Source organism: Oreochromis niloticus, linkage group LG16 (genome assembly GCF_001858045.2).
Source record: "Oreochromis niloticus isolate F11D_XX linkage group LG16, O_niloticus_UMD_NMBU, whole genome shotgun sequence".
In the NCBI taxonomy this organism is placed as follows: domain Eukaryota; kingdom Metazoa; phylum Chordata; class Actinopteri; order Cichliformes; family Cichlidae; genus Oreochromis; species Oreochromis niloticus.
Genome location: NC_031987.2, coordinates 21,068,913 through 21,083,061, shown reverse-complemented (window position 1 = coordinate 21,083,061; position 14,149 = coordinate 21,068,913). Strand labels below are relative to the sequence as shown.

The following is a 14,149-nucleotide window of genomic DNA, read 5'->3' as shown; positions in this document are numbered from 1 at the left end:
GTTGACCATAGGTGAGGGTCATAGCATAGGTGGACTGGTAAATCAAATGCTTCGCATTTTTGGCTCAGCTCTCTCTTCACCACAGCACTCCAGTATAGCACCCTGCTGATCTACCACCTTTCTATCAGTAGTGAATGGGATACCAAGTTACTTTTCTAAGAACATAATCTGCTTTGTATCTCAGCTGAAACAATATTTAAATCAGTGAAGATCAATCACTAAAGTACTAGAAGCTTTTTACTGCATCAACAATGACTGGTGTGCAGGCTATACAAGCCACATGATAAAGCTGGTGTAGGATTGCATGCATTGAACTTTTCAGTTGCTGTGTATCACTCAGAGTTTTTGAATGTAAATCTGTGCTTTTATTCAGGAAACAGTTATTTGGAGTTCCTTTTTGTTGGCTCCATCCGGCAAATTGAACTGAAACTGAATTTGATGCACACGAGGACACATGGTTGTAAAGTCAGCTTCGTAAAACCAATTATAATTCCCTTAACATTGAATCAAAGTAAGTGCTTATCACAGATTGCAGATGTTCACTGAAATAATTGCAGTCTGTTATCTGACCTTAGAGTTTTCTACCCTGTAAAAGCCATCATATTACTGGTAACCTTAATGTTTTTTTTAATCAATTGGAAGTATAAACTAAGTAAATCCACACTGTGATTATAACATGAGGTGTTTGCAAGCAGACTTGTTATTTATACACTGAACCTGGGAAATGACTGACTGCCATAAAACACTTTAAATGAATTCAATAAAAGGTTGTGAGGAGATTTTACTCCTGTCAGCTAAAAATAAGATTGTTGCACTTTGTTCATCCTGAAACCTCTTCAGTCCTGTTTATGCCTGAGTGCCACGACAGCTGTGCCCAGAGGTGCTGCGTTTTCTGGCTTGTGTCTGTACCTTCGTCCAACCGTCACACTCTCATTAACATGACTCCTCCTGAAAGCAGGGGATTTTTTTTCATAGCTGAAGTCAAAAGTGAATCATTTTTATTTGGTGATCAGATGTCACTGTGAGCTCATGTTTGGCCCATTCGTGGGAATGATATCGCAGGAACATATGGAAGGAAATTGATTACATTTGGTGCAGCTGATTAGATTTCTTTTTTTGCCACTGGCCAAGGTCACTGTGATCACACAACACATGGTTTTGTTCATGACTTGAGGATTTATTTGCTATTATGGTAAAATTCCAAGCCTGTGTTTAATAGGATAAAACAATGAAGTGAGGATATTTTATATATGGGCTGTTGCATATTAGACTACAAGGCATTTTGCCCGACCACATAAGCACACGTATTCATGCAGTGCTGTGTTCTAACTATCACACACAAGCTCCTGTGATTCATCAGGGACAGTTTGGGGTTTAGTATTTTGCTCAGGGACACTTTAACATGCTGTCTGGAAGGGCTGGGAATTGAACCACTGACCTTCCAATTGGTAAAAGCCCCCAAAATATCTTTTGACCTTTTGGATAATTTACATTTAAAAGGTCTTTGGTTCCCAACTATTAAATACTTTGAAAGTCTTTACTCCATTTATTTCTTTACACACAAATGGATGCAAACCACAGGTTGAGTGGTTGGCATAGAAATGCAAGATTCTAGTTCAGTCATACAGTTATACCTGTAGAAAACACTGTCACTGCAGGTAATGCAATGATACTATAAATTAGTTCTGGCTTCTGACATAAAGGAGTTCGATGCATGCAGTGAAGTTGTCATTGCTGGTTCAGAGTGTTGGTCAGACAAAACAGGCAGTGTTAATATAGTCATGTTGGTTTTCTGTTCCTTTAAAATTGTTAAATATAAAGTAAAATAGAAAATCTATTTCTGAGATTTGACAGGTCAAGTTGTTTGAGAAGAATCCTGCAGTGAAATAGGCAGTTATATTTAAAAAAAAAAAAGATGAATAGCTGCAGCATTTAAAGTAATTAATTATCTGTAAATCTGTGTCTTGCTGCTTATCTGGCTTCAATCTGCAGTGAGCCTGTTTATATCGTTTTGTTATTATAGATCATTGGATATACTAGAGCTGGGCGATAGAACGATAACGATATGTGTTGCGAAATAACTTTTTCTCGATAGAAAAATTAAACTATTGCGATAGACCTCATCTCTCTTGTCCTCTTAAAAGAAAAAAAAGAACAGCCAATCCAAATTAAGTAGCGCAGAGCTGAACCAATCACAGCCGCAGCGTCACGTCCCGTGACTTGTTACGTACAGCACAAGCGCCAAGGCGCACATGTGTATTTGTTTGGGAAGCAGCCAGCCATGCAGCCCGGGTAATGGAGGAAATGAGTTTGCCGACTAGAGAAAAATCAACCGAGAGCGTGAGCGAAGGTTACCGAAGAAAAAACCGATGATGGTTCCAATGCCGGAGAGATTGTCGAACGGAAGGGCCACAGAAGTTCCATAGTGTGAAGGTATTTCGGCTATTTCAAGTCTGACAAAAAACAGAGTAGCGCGCACTGTAAATTGTGCCGAAAGCAAGTCTGGAAAGACAATAAAGCGGTGCATGCTCAATCTCTGACTGAAAGCGCTAATTCGTCATTCGGCTTTTGTCAGACTAAAGTAACTGTTAAAACTGTTTGAAAAGCTAAGCTATACAACAAGGAGAGATTGAGAATTTCCTTTTAGTTCTCAGTTTATTTGATATTGACAAAAGTTAGTCAATTTTGTCTGTTCTTCTGTAAAACGACCTAAGATTTATTTTTAGAATTAACATTTTGTTTCTAAGTGGAATTGACAATTTAGTGGTCTGTTTTGTTTGTTCTATTTTGAAACTTAAACGCTTTAGCGGCTGCGTTTTGTGTAGTTTGCAGTATTTGCCTTTATTTATCTGAAACTGAACTCTCATGTTCCTTAAGTACATCTACCCTGTTGAACTTATTATGGGAAATAAATATTTAAATCAAAACAAGCTGCTGATTATTTCACATTTTACTTGTGAGCAACGGCACATTTAAATCTTACAAATATAGTTATTTGGCTTATATCGTGATATATATCGTTATCGCCTGAAATGAAAAAAACATCGTGATATGAAAAAATCTTATATCGCCCAGCTCTAGGATATACTATACAGGAGTGCTTGTACACTTGATTATAGGCTTATCAAGTACTTGACAAAGTTGCTGTCTGTGAAGTTCATCCTTTTCCCATCCTTTTTATCTTGAAATTTGTCTCACATTTCTCTTTAACTACAGTGAAATGTTTCCATCAGCCCTGACTCGATTCTCTCTGGGATAATCTGTCATTTCTTGCTGCTTTAATCTATAATTCTCTAAAGTGTAAGTTTGTGAACTAATCAGATGTTTATTTGTGTATTTTTTTTAATTGTCTGTAAAGGAAAAATATTTTCAAATGTCCATAGGGATCACTATGCTTTTTGAATTGTTTGTATTCTATAGGCTAGTTTGGGTCTAAAGGACATGAATATTCAGTAAACATAAAGATTTGCAAATGGTAAAAAACACACAGGATGTTGGACTACAGTGGCTTCAGTGTCTTCACACACCGCTTATCTTTATGGGGATCTTTTGGCCAAGCAATACACATGATTTCATCTCTTGACTAAATCAATGTTATGAAAATAACATGAATTTAATGATAAACTTACATTAACAAGCTGCGGTGGTAAAATTGAACCACTGGAGGATTAATTTATTATTTACTTAAGGGCATTGCTAATTCAGCTCATGCATTTCTCCCTTTTTATCTCACTTTAGGTTGTGGCTCCTCTTAAAGAAAAGATTCGTGACCTGGAACAAAGGTTTGTATCTGGGTTTTTTTCTCCCATCGAGATGTTAAAGTATTTGCTCATAGCTCGGTGTGAAGGAAAGCTTAATGGACTAATAAGTAGGTTTAAGGGTCAGCGATATATATGCCTTTATTACCTACTTTAAACTGTTGAATTTTCATTTGAAAGGGCACTTATAGAGTGAGAATGCAGCATCTGAATAACTTGCACATGGATTAACATTCTGTGCTTATTTGAAAGGTTTATCTCTCTTTAACAGATGTTGAAGACAGAATGCATGCAAAAGCAGCTAATTAATTGCATCTGATGGTGTGTGTTACATGTGATAAGCAGATTTCTACATCACAGGCTATCAATTAATTAACCTAATTTTGCATTGTTTCTATGGTAGCATCTCTGGGTACAGTAATCCAGCTTGAAGGTGTTAATTATACATATTTGTCTTTAGTGCCTTTAATGCTAATAACACTGACATACAAAGGTACCTGTTTAAATGAGCCCGTTATCCCTAGTTTAACAAGTGTTAGGGCAACAAGAACGTCTAAATGGAGCACGTTTTATATCACCTTATGCTCCTGAAGAGCGACTGTGGATCATTGAAAGCTACAGCCCCGTGAAAATTTAAGAGTGGAAATATCAATTAGGTGTCGCCCATCAAATGGTCTTAATTATTTGATCATCAGCCAGTGTGAGCACCTCTATAAAGTAGAAGATCTCACGGTTTGCTGGTACGGAGGATTCAGGTGTGTGTTACTAAAAGGCCGCAGTGTTCCTAAGAGTGGACGTTCAAAGTGGAGACGTTAGCCCGTAAGGCACAGCACCACATTTGACAAAACCCAAACACAGCACATCAGCACAAACACTTTACAATAGCTGTCAAGCCAAAAAAAGGGGCTGCTTTTCACAGTGTTTCCATGTGAGTGAAGAATATTAAAAGAAAATAATTAAATCAATGAATAAAAGCTTGAGCTAAAATAATGGCGGTAGTGAATATTGTTTCCCCTACCTACTTTTTTTATTTTTATCTAATGGTAATTCTAAACAGGCAGCACGGTGGTTAGCACTGTTGCCGCAGACTGTGACAGACTGGCGACCTGTCCAGGGTGTACCCCGCCTCTCGCCCTATGACAGCTGGGATAGGCTCCAGCGCCCCTCGCGACCCTGAAAAGGATAAGCGGAAGCGAATGGATGGATGGATGGTAATTCTAAACATTCTTTGGTTCTTTATAGTTTGGAAAACCATAAATGACCAAAAGGCAATAATAAAAATTATTATGAGTAGTAGCATTATCCTTCATTTGTTCGTATGTTTGGTCAGAGGTGCTACAAAATCTGTTTGTAAAACACATTCCAGTCTGAAAATATTGATAAAACACTGATTTTTGCATGAAACGCTCGTACACACAATTTATGCGCAGACTTGTTTTTACACAGATACTAAAGTGATCCCAAGCACAGCAGCAAATCTACAACAGAAAGGCTAAAATGAAAAAATAGAAGAATCAAGGTGCTACAATTGCCAAGTCCAGAACTCAGCCTGACTGAAATGTTTTGCTGCAACCTTCAAAGAGTTGAGCATTAATGAATGCCAGCAAACCTCAATAAACTTAAGCATTGTTGAAAGAGAAGATGGGCCAAAATTCTTCCACAAAAATGTGAATGTTCTGTGAAAAATGTTCGTTTTTCATCATGCATACAGCACAGGCTTAGTGGTGCAGCGTTGTGGTTATTTAAAGGCCAGTTTTAATGATAAAGTTGAGATTATTTTTGATACAGTGTTGTATTCCCGTAAGTAATCTTGAAATAAATACACTTCTCTAAATGATTAACCAGTTCATATCTTTGTTTTTAATTGTAGCCATAACCATAACCATAAAATATAATTTATTGATGTTTATTAATAAGAGTACAGGAACTGGATTGAGATGTTCTGTTTTGCTTTGGGCTTATGTGATTGTTTCTCCAGATGTTCTCTACAAAAGGTTTTTGTGTTCTCTCTTACAGTTTTTCTCAGAAATACCCACCGGTGAAATTCCTGTCAGAAAAGGATCGTAAGAGAATTTTGGTATGTCACACATCCAAGTGCAAATTGTATTTTCAGTAACCATGACACGACATAACCCTGAGCTTTCATAAACAGAAAGGCCAACAGAAACACAATCTTTCCTCTAATCCTGACTTATCTCCATATTAACAGTAAACTGAGGGAAGTTCTATTCTTATTTCTGTTAATGATAAGAGACAATAATGATTTGGGGCATCAAAAACACCCTGGCAGACCTGGAACAAAGGCCATCAGTGCTTCCTATAAAACACTTGCTTTATAGCAGTTTTACAGCAGCTATCGCCCACCCTAATTTTTCAAGTGGTGCTCACTTTTGGGCCAAATGGGTGGAGCTGGACTTAGTGCTGAAGTAGAAGGTCAGTAGTGTTGTGTGACATGGTGCGAACTGAATACAGCTTATTCAGTTCGCAGTTACTCAACATCAGACAGAAAACCATTGAAACATACAGATATCACACAAGGAATTATGAAAAATTTACTTTAAGCTAATTCAAAGTGTTCATTTTTACATTACGCTTAATTTTATGTTCTTTATATGCTGAAAAAGGGTAAGCTCTAGTGTTAATGTTGGCAGTGTACCACAGAAACGTCTCGAGATATTCTCAAAAGAAGTCTGAGCTTAATTATCTAGGTCTTTAGCCCTCCTTTGAGTCAGACTGTGAGTAGTAATGTAGCAACCAAGGAAGTGATACCAGCTTCTGAATTACTCACCATCCTGCAGTGGAGCAAACAGGAAGTTGTGACATGGACACAGTTTTTTGGGGGGTTTAGTGAAGAGTTCTGTTACAGTCAGTGCAAACCATTTGGTAACTATAGGACTGTACATCAAAGATGTTAACAACGGTGGCCTCAAAATACTTGGATTTGACATACACACATAAAAATAAATGAGTCAGACAAAAATGATTTAACAAAACTATAAAAAAAAAAAAAATGTTTATATTGTGACCAACACTTAAACTGAATCCATGTCGGTCACATGCACTATGCTCCAAAGACCAGTGAAGCACATTTCATGCTGTTTATGCGGGGTCATAAACAGACTGATTATGTTGGCTGCCACTAAAGCAGCAGTCCCTGTCCTGCAATTTCAGCCTTGGTTACCATGTGAAACAAAAACCTTGCTAATGGCTGATAGTATTAAGAGTGTGCTGGAATTGAGAAGCAGTATTCAGATAAAGCAAAAAACACATGATAAAGGTGCTTCTATCATGTCCCGTTCTTAATTGCTAATTTGAGTTAGAATAGTTCCACTTTTTGACCATTTTCTTTTGCCTCTGCTCCAGTGACATATGTCTCCAGAGTCACTGTGGAAGAACCGGTTTTCGGTATTTGCCACTGAGGATCAGTGCAGTCAAAGGGATGAATGAATCAATCCAAATTTCCATTTGACAGATAGGAAAAGATCCACTCCAGAAATACCCACCCAGTCCTTGAGTCTCTTTCCGTTAATTAACTTTGGGTGATTGATGGTGTCCGGAGCTGCACTGAGGTCAAGCAGCACCAGGACGTAGATGTGTCTGTCCTGGTCTGAAGTCTGAAGACATCAATAAGTCATTTGTAAGCTTTAGAAAAGCAGTTTCGGTGCTGTGTAGCTTGCTGTTGTAACTAAACACTGCTAGCAGTTGTTCTAAAACCAGTTTCTCAAAATTGAGGCCAATTTTGAGATTGGTTTAATTATTAAATGAATATGTACGAATACAAAGCATTGTCTACTGCTGTGGCTACATGGCATTGTTACTTCAAATTTAAAAATGTTGATATTATTAATGCAAAATAAACATTTTAAGGGAATATGTGAGCCTACTGTTAATGAGCAAATGAAACAAAACATGGGTCTTAGCTGCAACTATTGATTGATTGCACAGCGATGGATGCAAACGACTTGGTTTGAAAGTTAACATCTAATAGTGGAAGGTAAAGCAACGAAATATTAGCCTATTATATTATGATACAATATCACAATAATCTGTGAAAGAATGGCACAAAAGCTCTCCACAGATTTGTGTAAGACTGGTAATGTTCATTTAATGGGAGAAAATGAATCCTGCTGGCTTATGTAGCATATTTAATTGTATTTTAAAACAGTGGAGCACTTGCAATTCGTGTAATACAGCTTTGGATTTGCTTGCATGCTGTGTTGAAGGTACTGTTTGCTCAGAGGCTGCATTTCATTGCTTTGTAACGTAATATACACTTAAGAAGACTCAGCATACCCTGACATTGCAAAAATATCCATCATTGTGTGTTTGTCATTAGATAACCGGTGGAGCTGGTTTTGTGGGTTCTCATCTAACCGACAAATTGATGATGGATGGCCATGAAGTGACTGTGGTGGACAACTTCTTCACAGGAAGAAAGAGGAATGTGGAGCACTGGATTGGTCATGAAAACTTTGAACTCATCAATCACGATGTGGTAGAGCCTCTCTACATCGAAGGTGAGTGAAAAAGTGAAAGTGGTTGGTTAATTCTACCATCTGCCTGTTGGTAGAAACAAGTAGTATGATCCACGGTGCTGCTATCTCAAGTTAGTTTCCATGGAGTCAAATGTGTTTGATTCCAATCAGTGTATCTGAAATAAGAAAATACGCGCTGTTTAGTACAGCCATGTTAAATAACACCCATTTGAAAACGAATGTTACATCACTGCCTTGTGAACAGCTCACTGAGATATAAGTGCTGTATGTCTTCAGGATAAAGTAACACAGTGCTTGATGAAGCCAGGCATTCAAATGATGATGCAGGCTTATGTACACATGTTTAACACAGTCATCCACCTGCTCATGCCCACTTTGACTTGGACATCATCAGCATGCTTATTAAAACTCTGCACACTTTGCTGGTTGATCACAAAATGCTTTTTCTGTTATTCAGTAAAGTTGTTTATTTTTTAAGAAAGTCAGCTAATGCTAAAAGTTAGGGTTCTACCCTCAGGGGGAAAGAGTATTGAAGTGACTGTGTTTACATCAAAATATGACATTTTATAATGAGGAACATTTTTTAAATTAGTTTTTTAGTTAGATGTTTCTCACTAACATTTGATTGTTCTTGCTGAAGTCCGACCTGAGTGAGCCAGAAATAAGAAAGTAAGCTTGCATGGAGGAGGGCAAAAGAGACCGGGGGGCTAAAAGGGCTTGTTTCAGATGGAGCATAAACTGATGGTGTTGCACAGAGGGCCAGCATATCAGACTTTTTTTTATTTTTTTTGAACAGTTGACATGCAAAACTACTCTACTGGAGTCCCAGAATAAGAATGTAGAGCTAGAAGCTACAATAATAGGTCATCTTTAATGCTGTTCTGAGTAGAGGTTACACCACTCCAACCCCCAAAAGGATCAGAAAAAGAGTAATTTTAAGAAACATACAGTACTTTGGTGTCCACAGTGATGACTTATCACAGGGTCGTCTGACAGTGTTGTAATTCTAACTGCATTTACATTTTAAAAGTTTAATGCTGGACAAGCTCAATTAAATCTATGTAGCTCAAAATATTCATGCTTTGTAGTGTTATACAAAAATATGCAAACTGTCAGGTTAGCATTTCCGGGATGTGGTTATTTTTAAGAATGGCATTTTAGGGGTTATGAGAATTGAAAATGGGATACAAAAACGAAAGCATCCATCAATAGTTAATCTATCTGCACAGATCGGAGTGATCAGTAGCGGTATGGCATGTTTGATGCACTTTGTATCACGGTCTGACACCTCAGAGTGGTCAAGATCTGTAGGTGCCTGTCAGGATGGAAAGAGCTTTGGTATTCTGTTTTGATGCCAGAGTATTTGAGTTTCTCTGTTTATCAGTTTTTCTTCCAGTCTACCTTTAACTTTGCAGTGCATGCTTAGAATTGTTCCAGGGTGCTGAGTGCCTTGATGTTCTCAGTCAATCCAAGTGTGTTGTTTGACATTGTTTGTTTGCGTTGGTATACCATCTGTCAAAAGCAGCCTAACACTCTGTTAGACTTGGTGTCTACATAGGTGGACGAGAGAGGGCAGAGGTGGGATTGTTAACGGCAGGGGGATTGACAGCTGAGGTAATAGCAGCCAACATGTCTGCTGCAGAAAGTACATACTTAGTATTTTGTTGCAGCGTAGCAATTGGTTTTTCTGCCTGATAATGTCTTAAAGACATCACTGCAGTTTGGTGTAAAAAAATTTCCCCATTAAAGTACCGTATGCATGGAGAGTGTTAATGATGAACACATTTATGGAAGAGGTCAAACAAACATGTCTGATTTACATTTAATGTTATTGCTAATATACAGTCTTGAAAATGTATTTTAAAAATAAATGTGCACAGCAAAAGAGGTCTCCTGTTGCTTGCAATAGTTTGATCTGACGTCAATGTCTTTGGAATTTTTGAGAGGAACATAAGGTACTACAGTGGACTTAAAAATACTGAGTGATGGGATGGAATAAGCCTTCAAAGTAAGGCATTGAAGAGGAGGTCACGCTTTCAGTGGCTGATAGGCTTTGCCTTGAAAAGAAACGATTTGAGTGGCTTACAAAACAGGAAAATGCTGTAGAGTGCTAGAGACCGGGAACGAGACAGATAAGTACCTGTTCAAGACTTATAGGGCAGTAAGGACTACTTACAAGGATAACCACAAAGATCAGATTAAGCACACATAATGCATTTCAAGTTTTTTCATTGCTTATTAAATAACTTTGAGGATCATTGTAATTTTATGAAATACTTAAGTTTTAATTTGACACATTTGAATTAGTTTAATCAAAAAAAAGGATATGGAGAACAAGGTGTTGCTCCTCTCCAGACAAATGATGTATCCAAAGGAGGAAAAGGTTGCTACAGTTTGGTGCCAGTCAGGTTACAGGAGTTTCCGTTTAAAAACGATGTACAGCTCCTAGGACTCTGACTCTGGGGTTTATTCTCAAAGCCTTTGTCTAATCAAAGATTCCTGGGAAGGCCGCGGGGGACTCAGTGAATATCCCACATATTGATTTACCCTTTGGCCGTTTGCAATTTGGGGTAAAAATAATAGAAATAACTTAAATAACATGACCGACTAATTTCTGATTACATATGTTATTTATATTCAGGGGTGCACATAAGTGGTCCGCAGGTGCGCATTCGCTGTCAAAATAAAAGACGCGCATCAGATAAGAAGTTGCAACGCACGTTTGCGTACATAAGGGGTATTGTAGTCACCCACAGACATCCAAGTTTGTGAATGCGATAACTCGAGGACGAGGTGATGTAGGAGTTTCAAATTGATACCACAGACGTATCTACTAAAATACTACTAAAGACGAGTTCAAATCTCTGTGACCTTGGCTTCAAGGTCAAGGGTCAGAGGTGTGAATATGATTCTTGTGATTGCAATTAGTAGAGAAGGAAGTCACCTAGGATTTTGAAGTTCACACCATAGATGCATCCACTAGGAGCCTGAGGGGTGCTGCTGGCTGCTCTGCTATTGTTTGCTTTTTGGGTTTAGTCTCCTCTCCGGCTCTTTTAAAGCATAGGCTTCCTAAATTGATTATTAATAATGGCTTTAAAACTAAGGAAAAAATCCTCATATACAGATTTTCGAAAACAGGATTGATTTATTGATTATTGTTTCCTCTGCTCTTCACAGTGGACCAGATCTATCACCTGGCATCTCCAGCCTCTCCTCCTAACTACATGTACAATCCCATCAAAACACTGAAGACCAACACCATCGGCACACTTAACATGCTTGGTAAGTAAACTCAGTACTCAAGGATAACTCAAGGATAGGGTTAAAAAGACTCCATCGTCTGTAAATCAGAATTGATGCAGTCTTTTTTTAAATTTCTCCATCAGTTTAACAATAAAATATTGTAAATAATTCTTCAGTCTTCAGTTAAGCCTGTATAAGAAATGTCTTTGTCGTCAAGTGAGACTGAAGAAGTAAAGGGAAAGAAATAGGGTCCATTAGTCTCGCTCATTAAATTGTCAGCTTTTTATCCAGCTGCTGCTGCTGCAAAAGTGCCTGTCATATTATTTTGTCTGGGTGCTGTCAGAATATTCAAACTTAGATTCATTACTTAAGGATATATGATTCTGCGACCTATTCAGTCCTTCATGAGAAGTCTAGTAAGGCTTTTTTTTGTGTGCTAACAATAGTGATTAAGCTTTCAAATGGAAAACGCATTTCGAAACTCCATCAGTGGTACAGCCTGTCAGAGAAGCAAAGAACTTTTCTTTTTAATTTTCCTGCTGGTCAGATAATAAGTAGTGAGTCAGAATAGCAGGTATATCCTTAATGGTCCTGTCATTTTTGAAGGAGCCACCATGACACATATATATAATAGAAACCATTGTTGAACAAGTCAAGAGTCGTCTTTGTTATTGTTATGGAAATCTATTCTATTATTTTTTTAAAAAGGCTAAGAAACTTTGTCATCCCCAAACTCAGAAAATTAAATGATACGTAGATACCAATATAACAAAAAGGACCAATGTACTGCTCTGTGAGAATGATTCCAGACACTCTCGAGTTGTACCGTCATTGTTTGAAGACAGGTTGCCTCCCACCAGATCACTTGTGCAGCCACCTCACGATCTAAAGTGGTTGCCCAGAGGTTCAGAGTGTTACCCGCTCAACTTACCATAACACTGTTGTTTTGTTTGTGTCCTAGGCCTGGCCAAGCGTGTGGGCGCAAGACTCCTGCTGGCTTCTACCTCTGAGGTTTACGGAGGTAAGAAAGATCTCTGAAGCTGGTTTCGTTTTCCACTGCCATTGTGAGCCTTTCGCACACCTGATGTTATTTACTGCACATTCCTATGATCCATCCTGCATCCATGGTGTTATCTTATGTGTATGTGTGTGCTGTTATATTCATTCACACACGGCAACTACAGTTAATCTGATTTTGAGGGTCATAATTGATGAAGAGGTTTAAAAAATTCAAATGATTTCTTAAAATTTGTGCTTATTGTGAGGCTGAAATATTGTATCGTGTTAACTGTGAGATTCAGAAATGGCAAATGAGAGCTTTACCCTGAATGCTAATGAAGGTATGTCATTCAGCCTGTTCTCACAGGCCTTAATTATTTATTGCAAATGTTTCATCTTATCTGCTAAGTGGTAAAATGCAGCTGTATCTTCTAGGCAGACATGGACGTGCCTGTGTGTGCACCAGTGAACAAGCAACTTTTTTTTCAGATTGTATTTCATGTATTTCTTCTGTGTGGAGAAAGCTGAGCTGAAACTATGTGAAAGCTGCTTTTTCCTGAAATCATTTTGTTTCAGATCCAGAGGTGCACCCCCAAAATGAGGATTACTGGGGTCACGTGAACCCAATCGGCCCTAGAGCGTGCTACGATGAGGGGAAACGTGTAGCGGAGACTATGTGTTACGCCTACATGAAGCAGGTATCCTCATCATTTAACATTTACTATACAATAACATCGTCTATTCCAGATAATTATTATAGAATAAACCCTACAATTACCTAAAAACATTTAAATACAATTAAAAATCTCTACAATAATTGAATGTTCCTACTTAAACAGACACTTTACAATACTTTCTGGATGAGAGGACTAGAAATAAACTGTCCATGCAAGTGGTGTAAGGGTTTCTAAGATAAACAGGTCTCTAGCAATATTTTAAAAAAAGATTAGGCTGTTTTTAAGGTGATAGCTTCCCATCAGGCAGGTGGAACTTGTGTTGAGACTTGTGTTTTATGATGAAAAATTCATCAAAGCTCTTCACAATTTCAGTTACGTTAAGACGGATTGGTATTGACTTGATTGACAACAGCCTTTGATGATCAGATATGATTGACTTCTCTTGCCTTTCCCTCAGGCAGCTGATATTTATTTATCTGCCTCGTCACCCGCGCCCCCCTCAGAGCCTCATTATTTTTTTTTCACAGTTACTGAGAGAATTCTTGGAAATGGCTGGCTTTCAAAATCAAATGTCAGCTGTTTGTGCTGTGGGACGAGAATATCGCTCATAACATCTATTGCCCGGTCATGTAATCAAAATTCATTAACATTTAAAAAGTGATGAGTGTGGGTTATGGAGCAGATGAAAAGGCATGTCTTACCTGCCTGTCACCATAAAGAAACATTAAAGGATGGCTGTGTGTACAAATATTACAGAACAGATTTTTGCAATCAAGTTATTTGATTGGACAATATGAAATTATGCTTACAATGTCTCTTTACTTGTTTGTTACATAAATGATCATATGCATAACATGCGACAGACAGAGGAAAAAATAGAGCGTGTGCATTTGTGTTACAAAAAAACCCTCTGATCATTCTCTTGAAAAATACCTGCGAGGAACAAAAGAAGTAAAAGTGTCATCACAGATTTTCA

At 38.0% G+C, this 14,149-nt stretch overlaps 1 protein-coding gene across 1 annotated transcript in view; it reads left to right on the top strand.

The window, feature by feature from the left end:
- Positions 1–14,149, top strand: part of uxs1 (UDP-glucuronate decarboxylase 1) — a 40,889-nt gene that overhangs the window by 10,314 nt on the left and 16,426 nt on the right. Inside the window, exons 4-9 of the mRNA XM_003452950.5 lie at positions 3,739–3,782; positions 5,775–5,835; positions 8,095–8,275; positions 11,432–11,536; positions 12,459–12,518; positions 13,073–13,194. Of these exons, the coding sequence (XP_003452998.2) occupies positions 3,739–3,782; positions 5,775–5,835; positions 8,095–8,275; positions 11,432–11,536; positions 12,459–12,518; positions 13,073–13,194 (573 nt within the window). The remainder of the gene's footprint in view (positions 1–3,738; positions 3,783–5,774; positions 5,836–8,094; positions 8,276–11,431; positions 11,537–12,458; positions 12,519–13,072; positions 13,195–14,149) is intronic.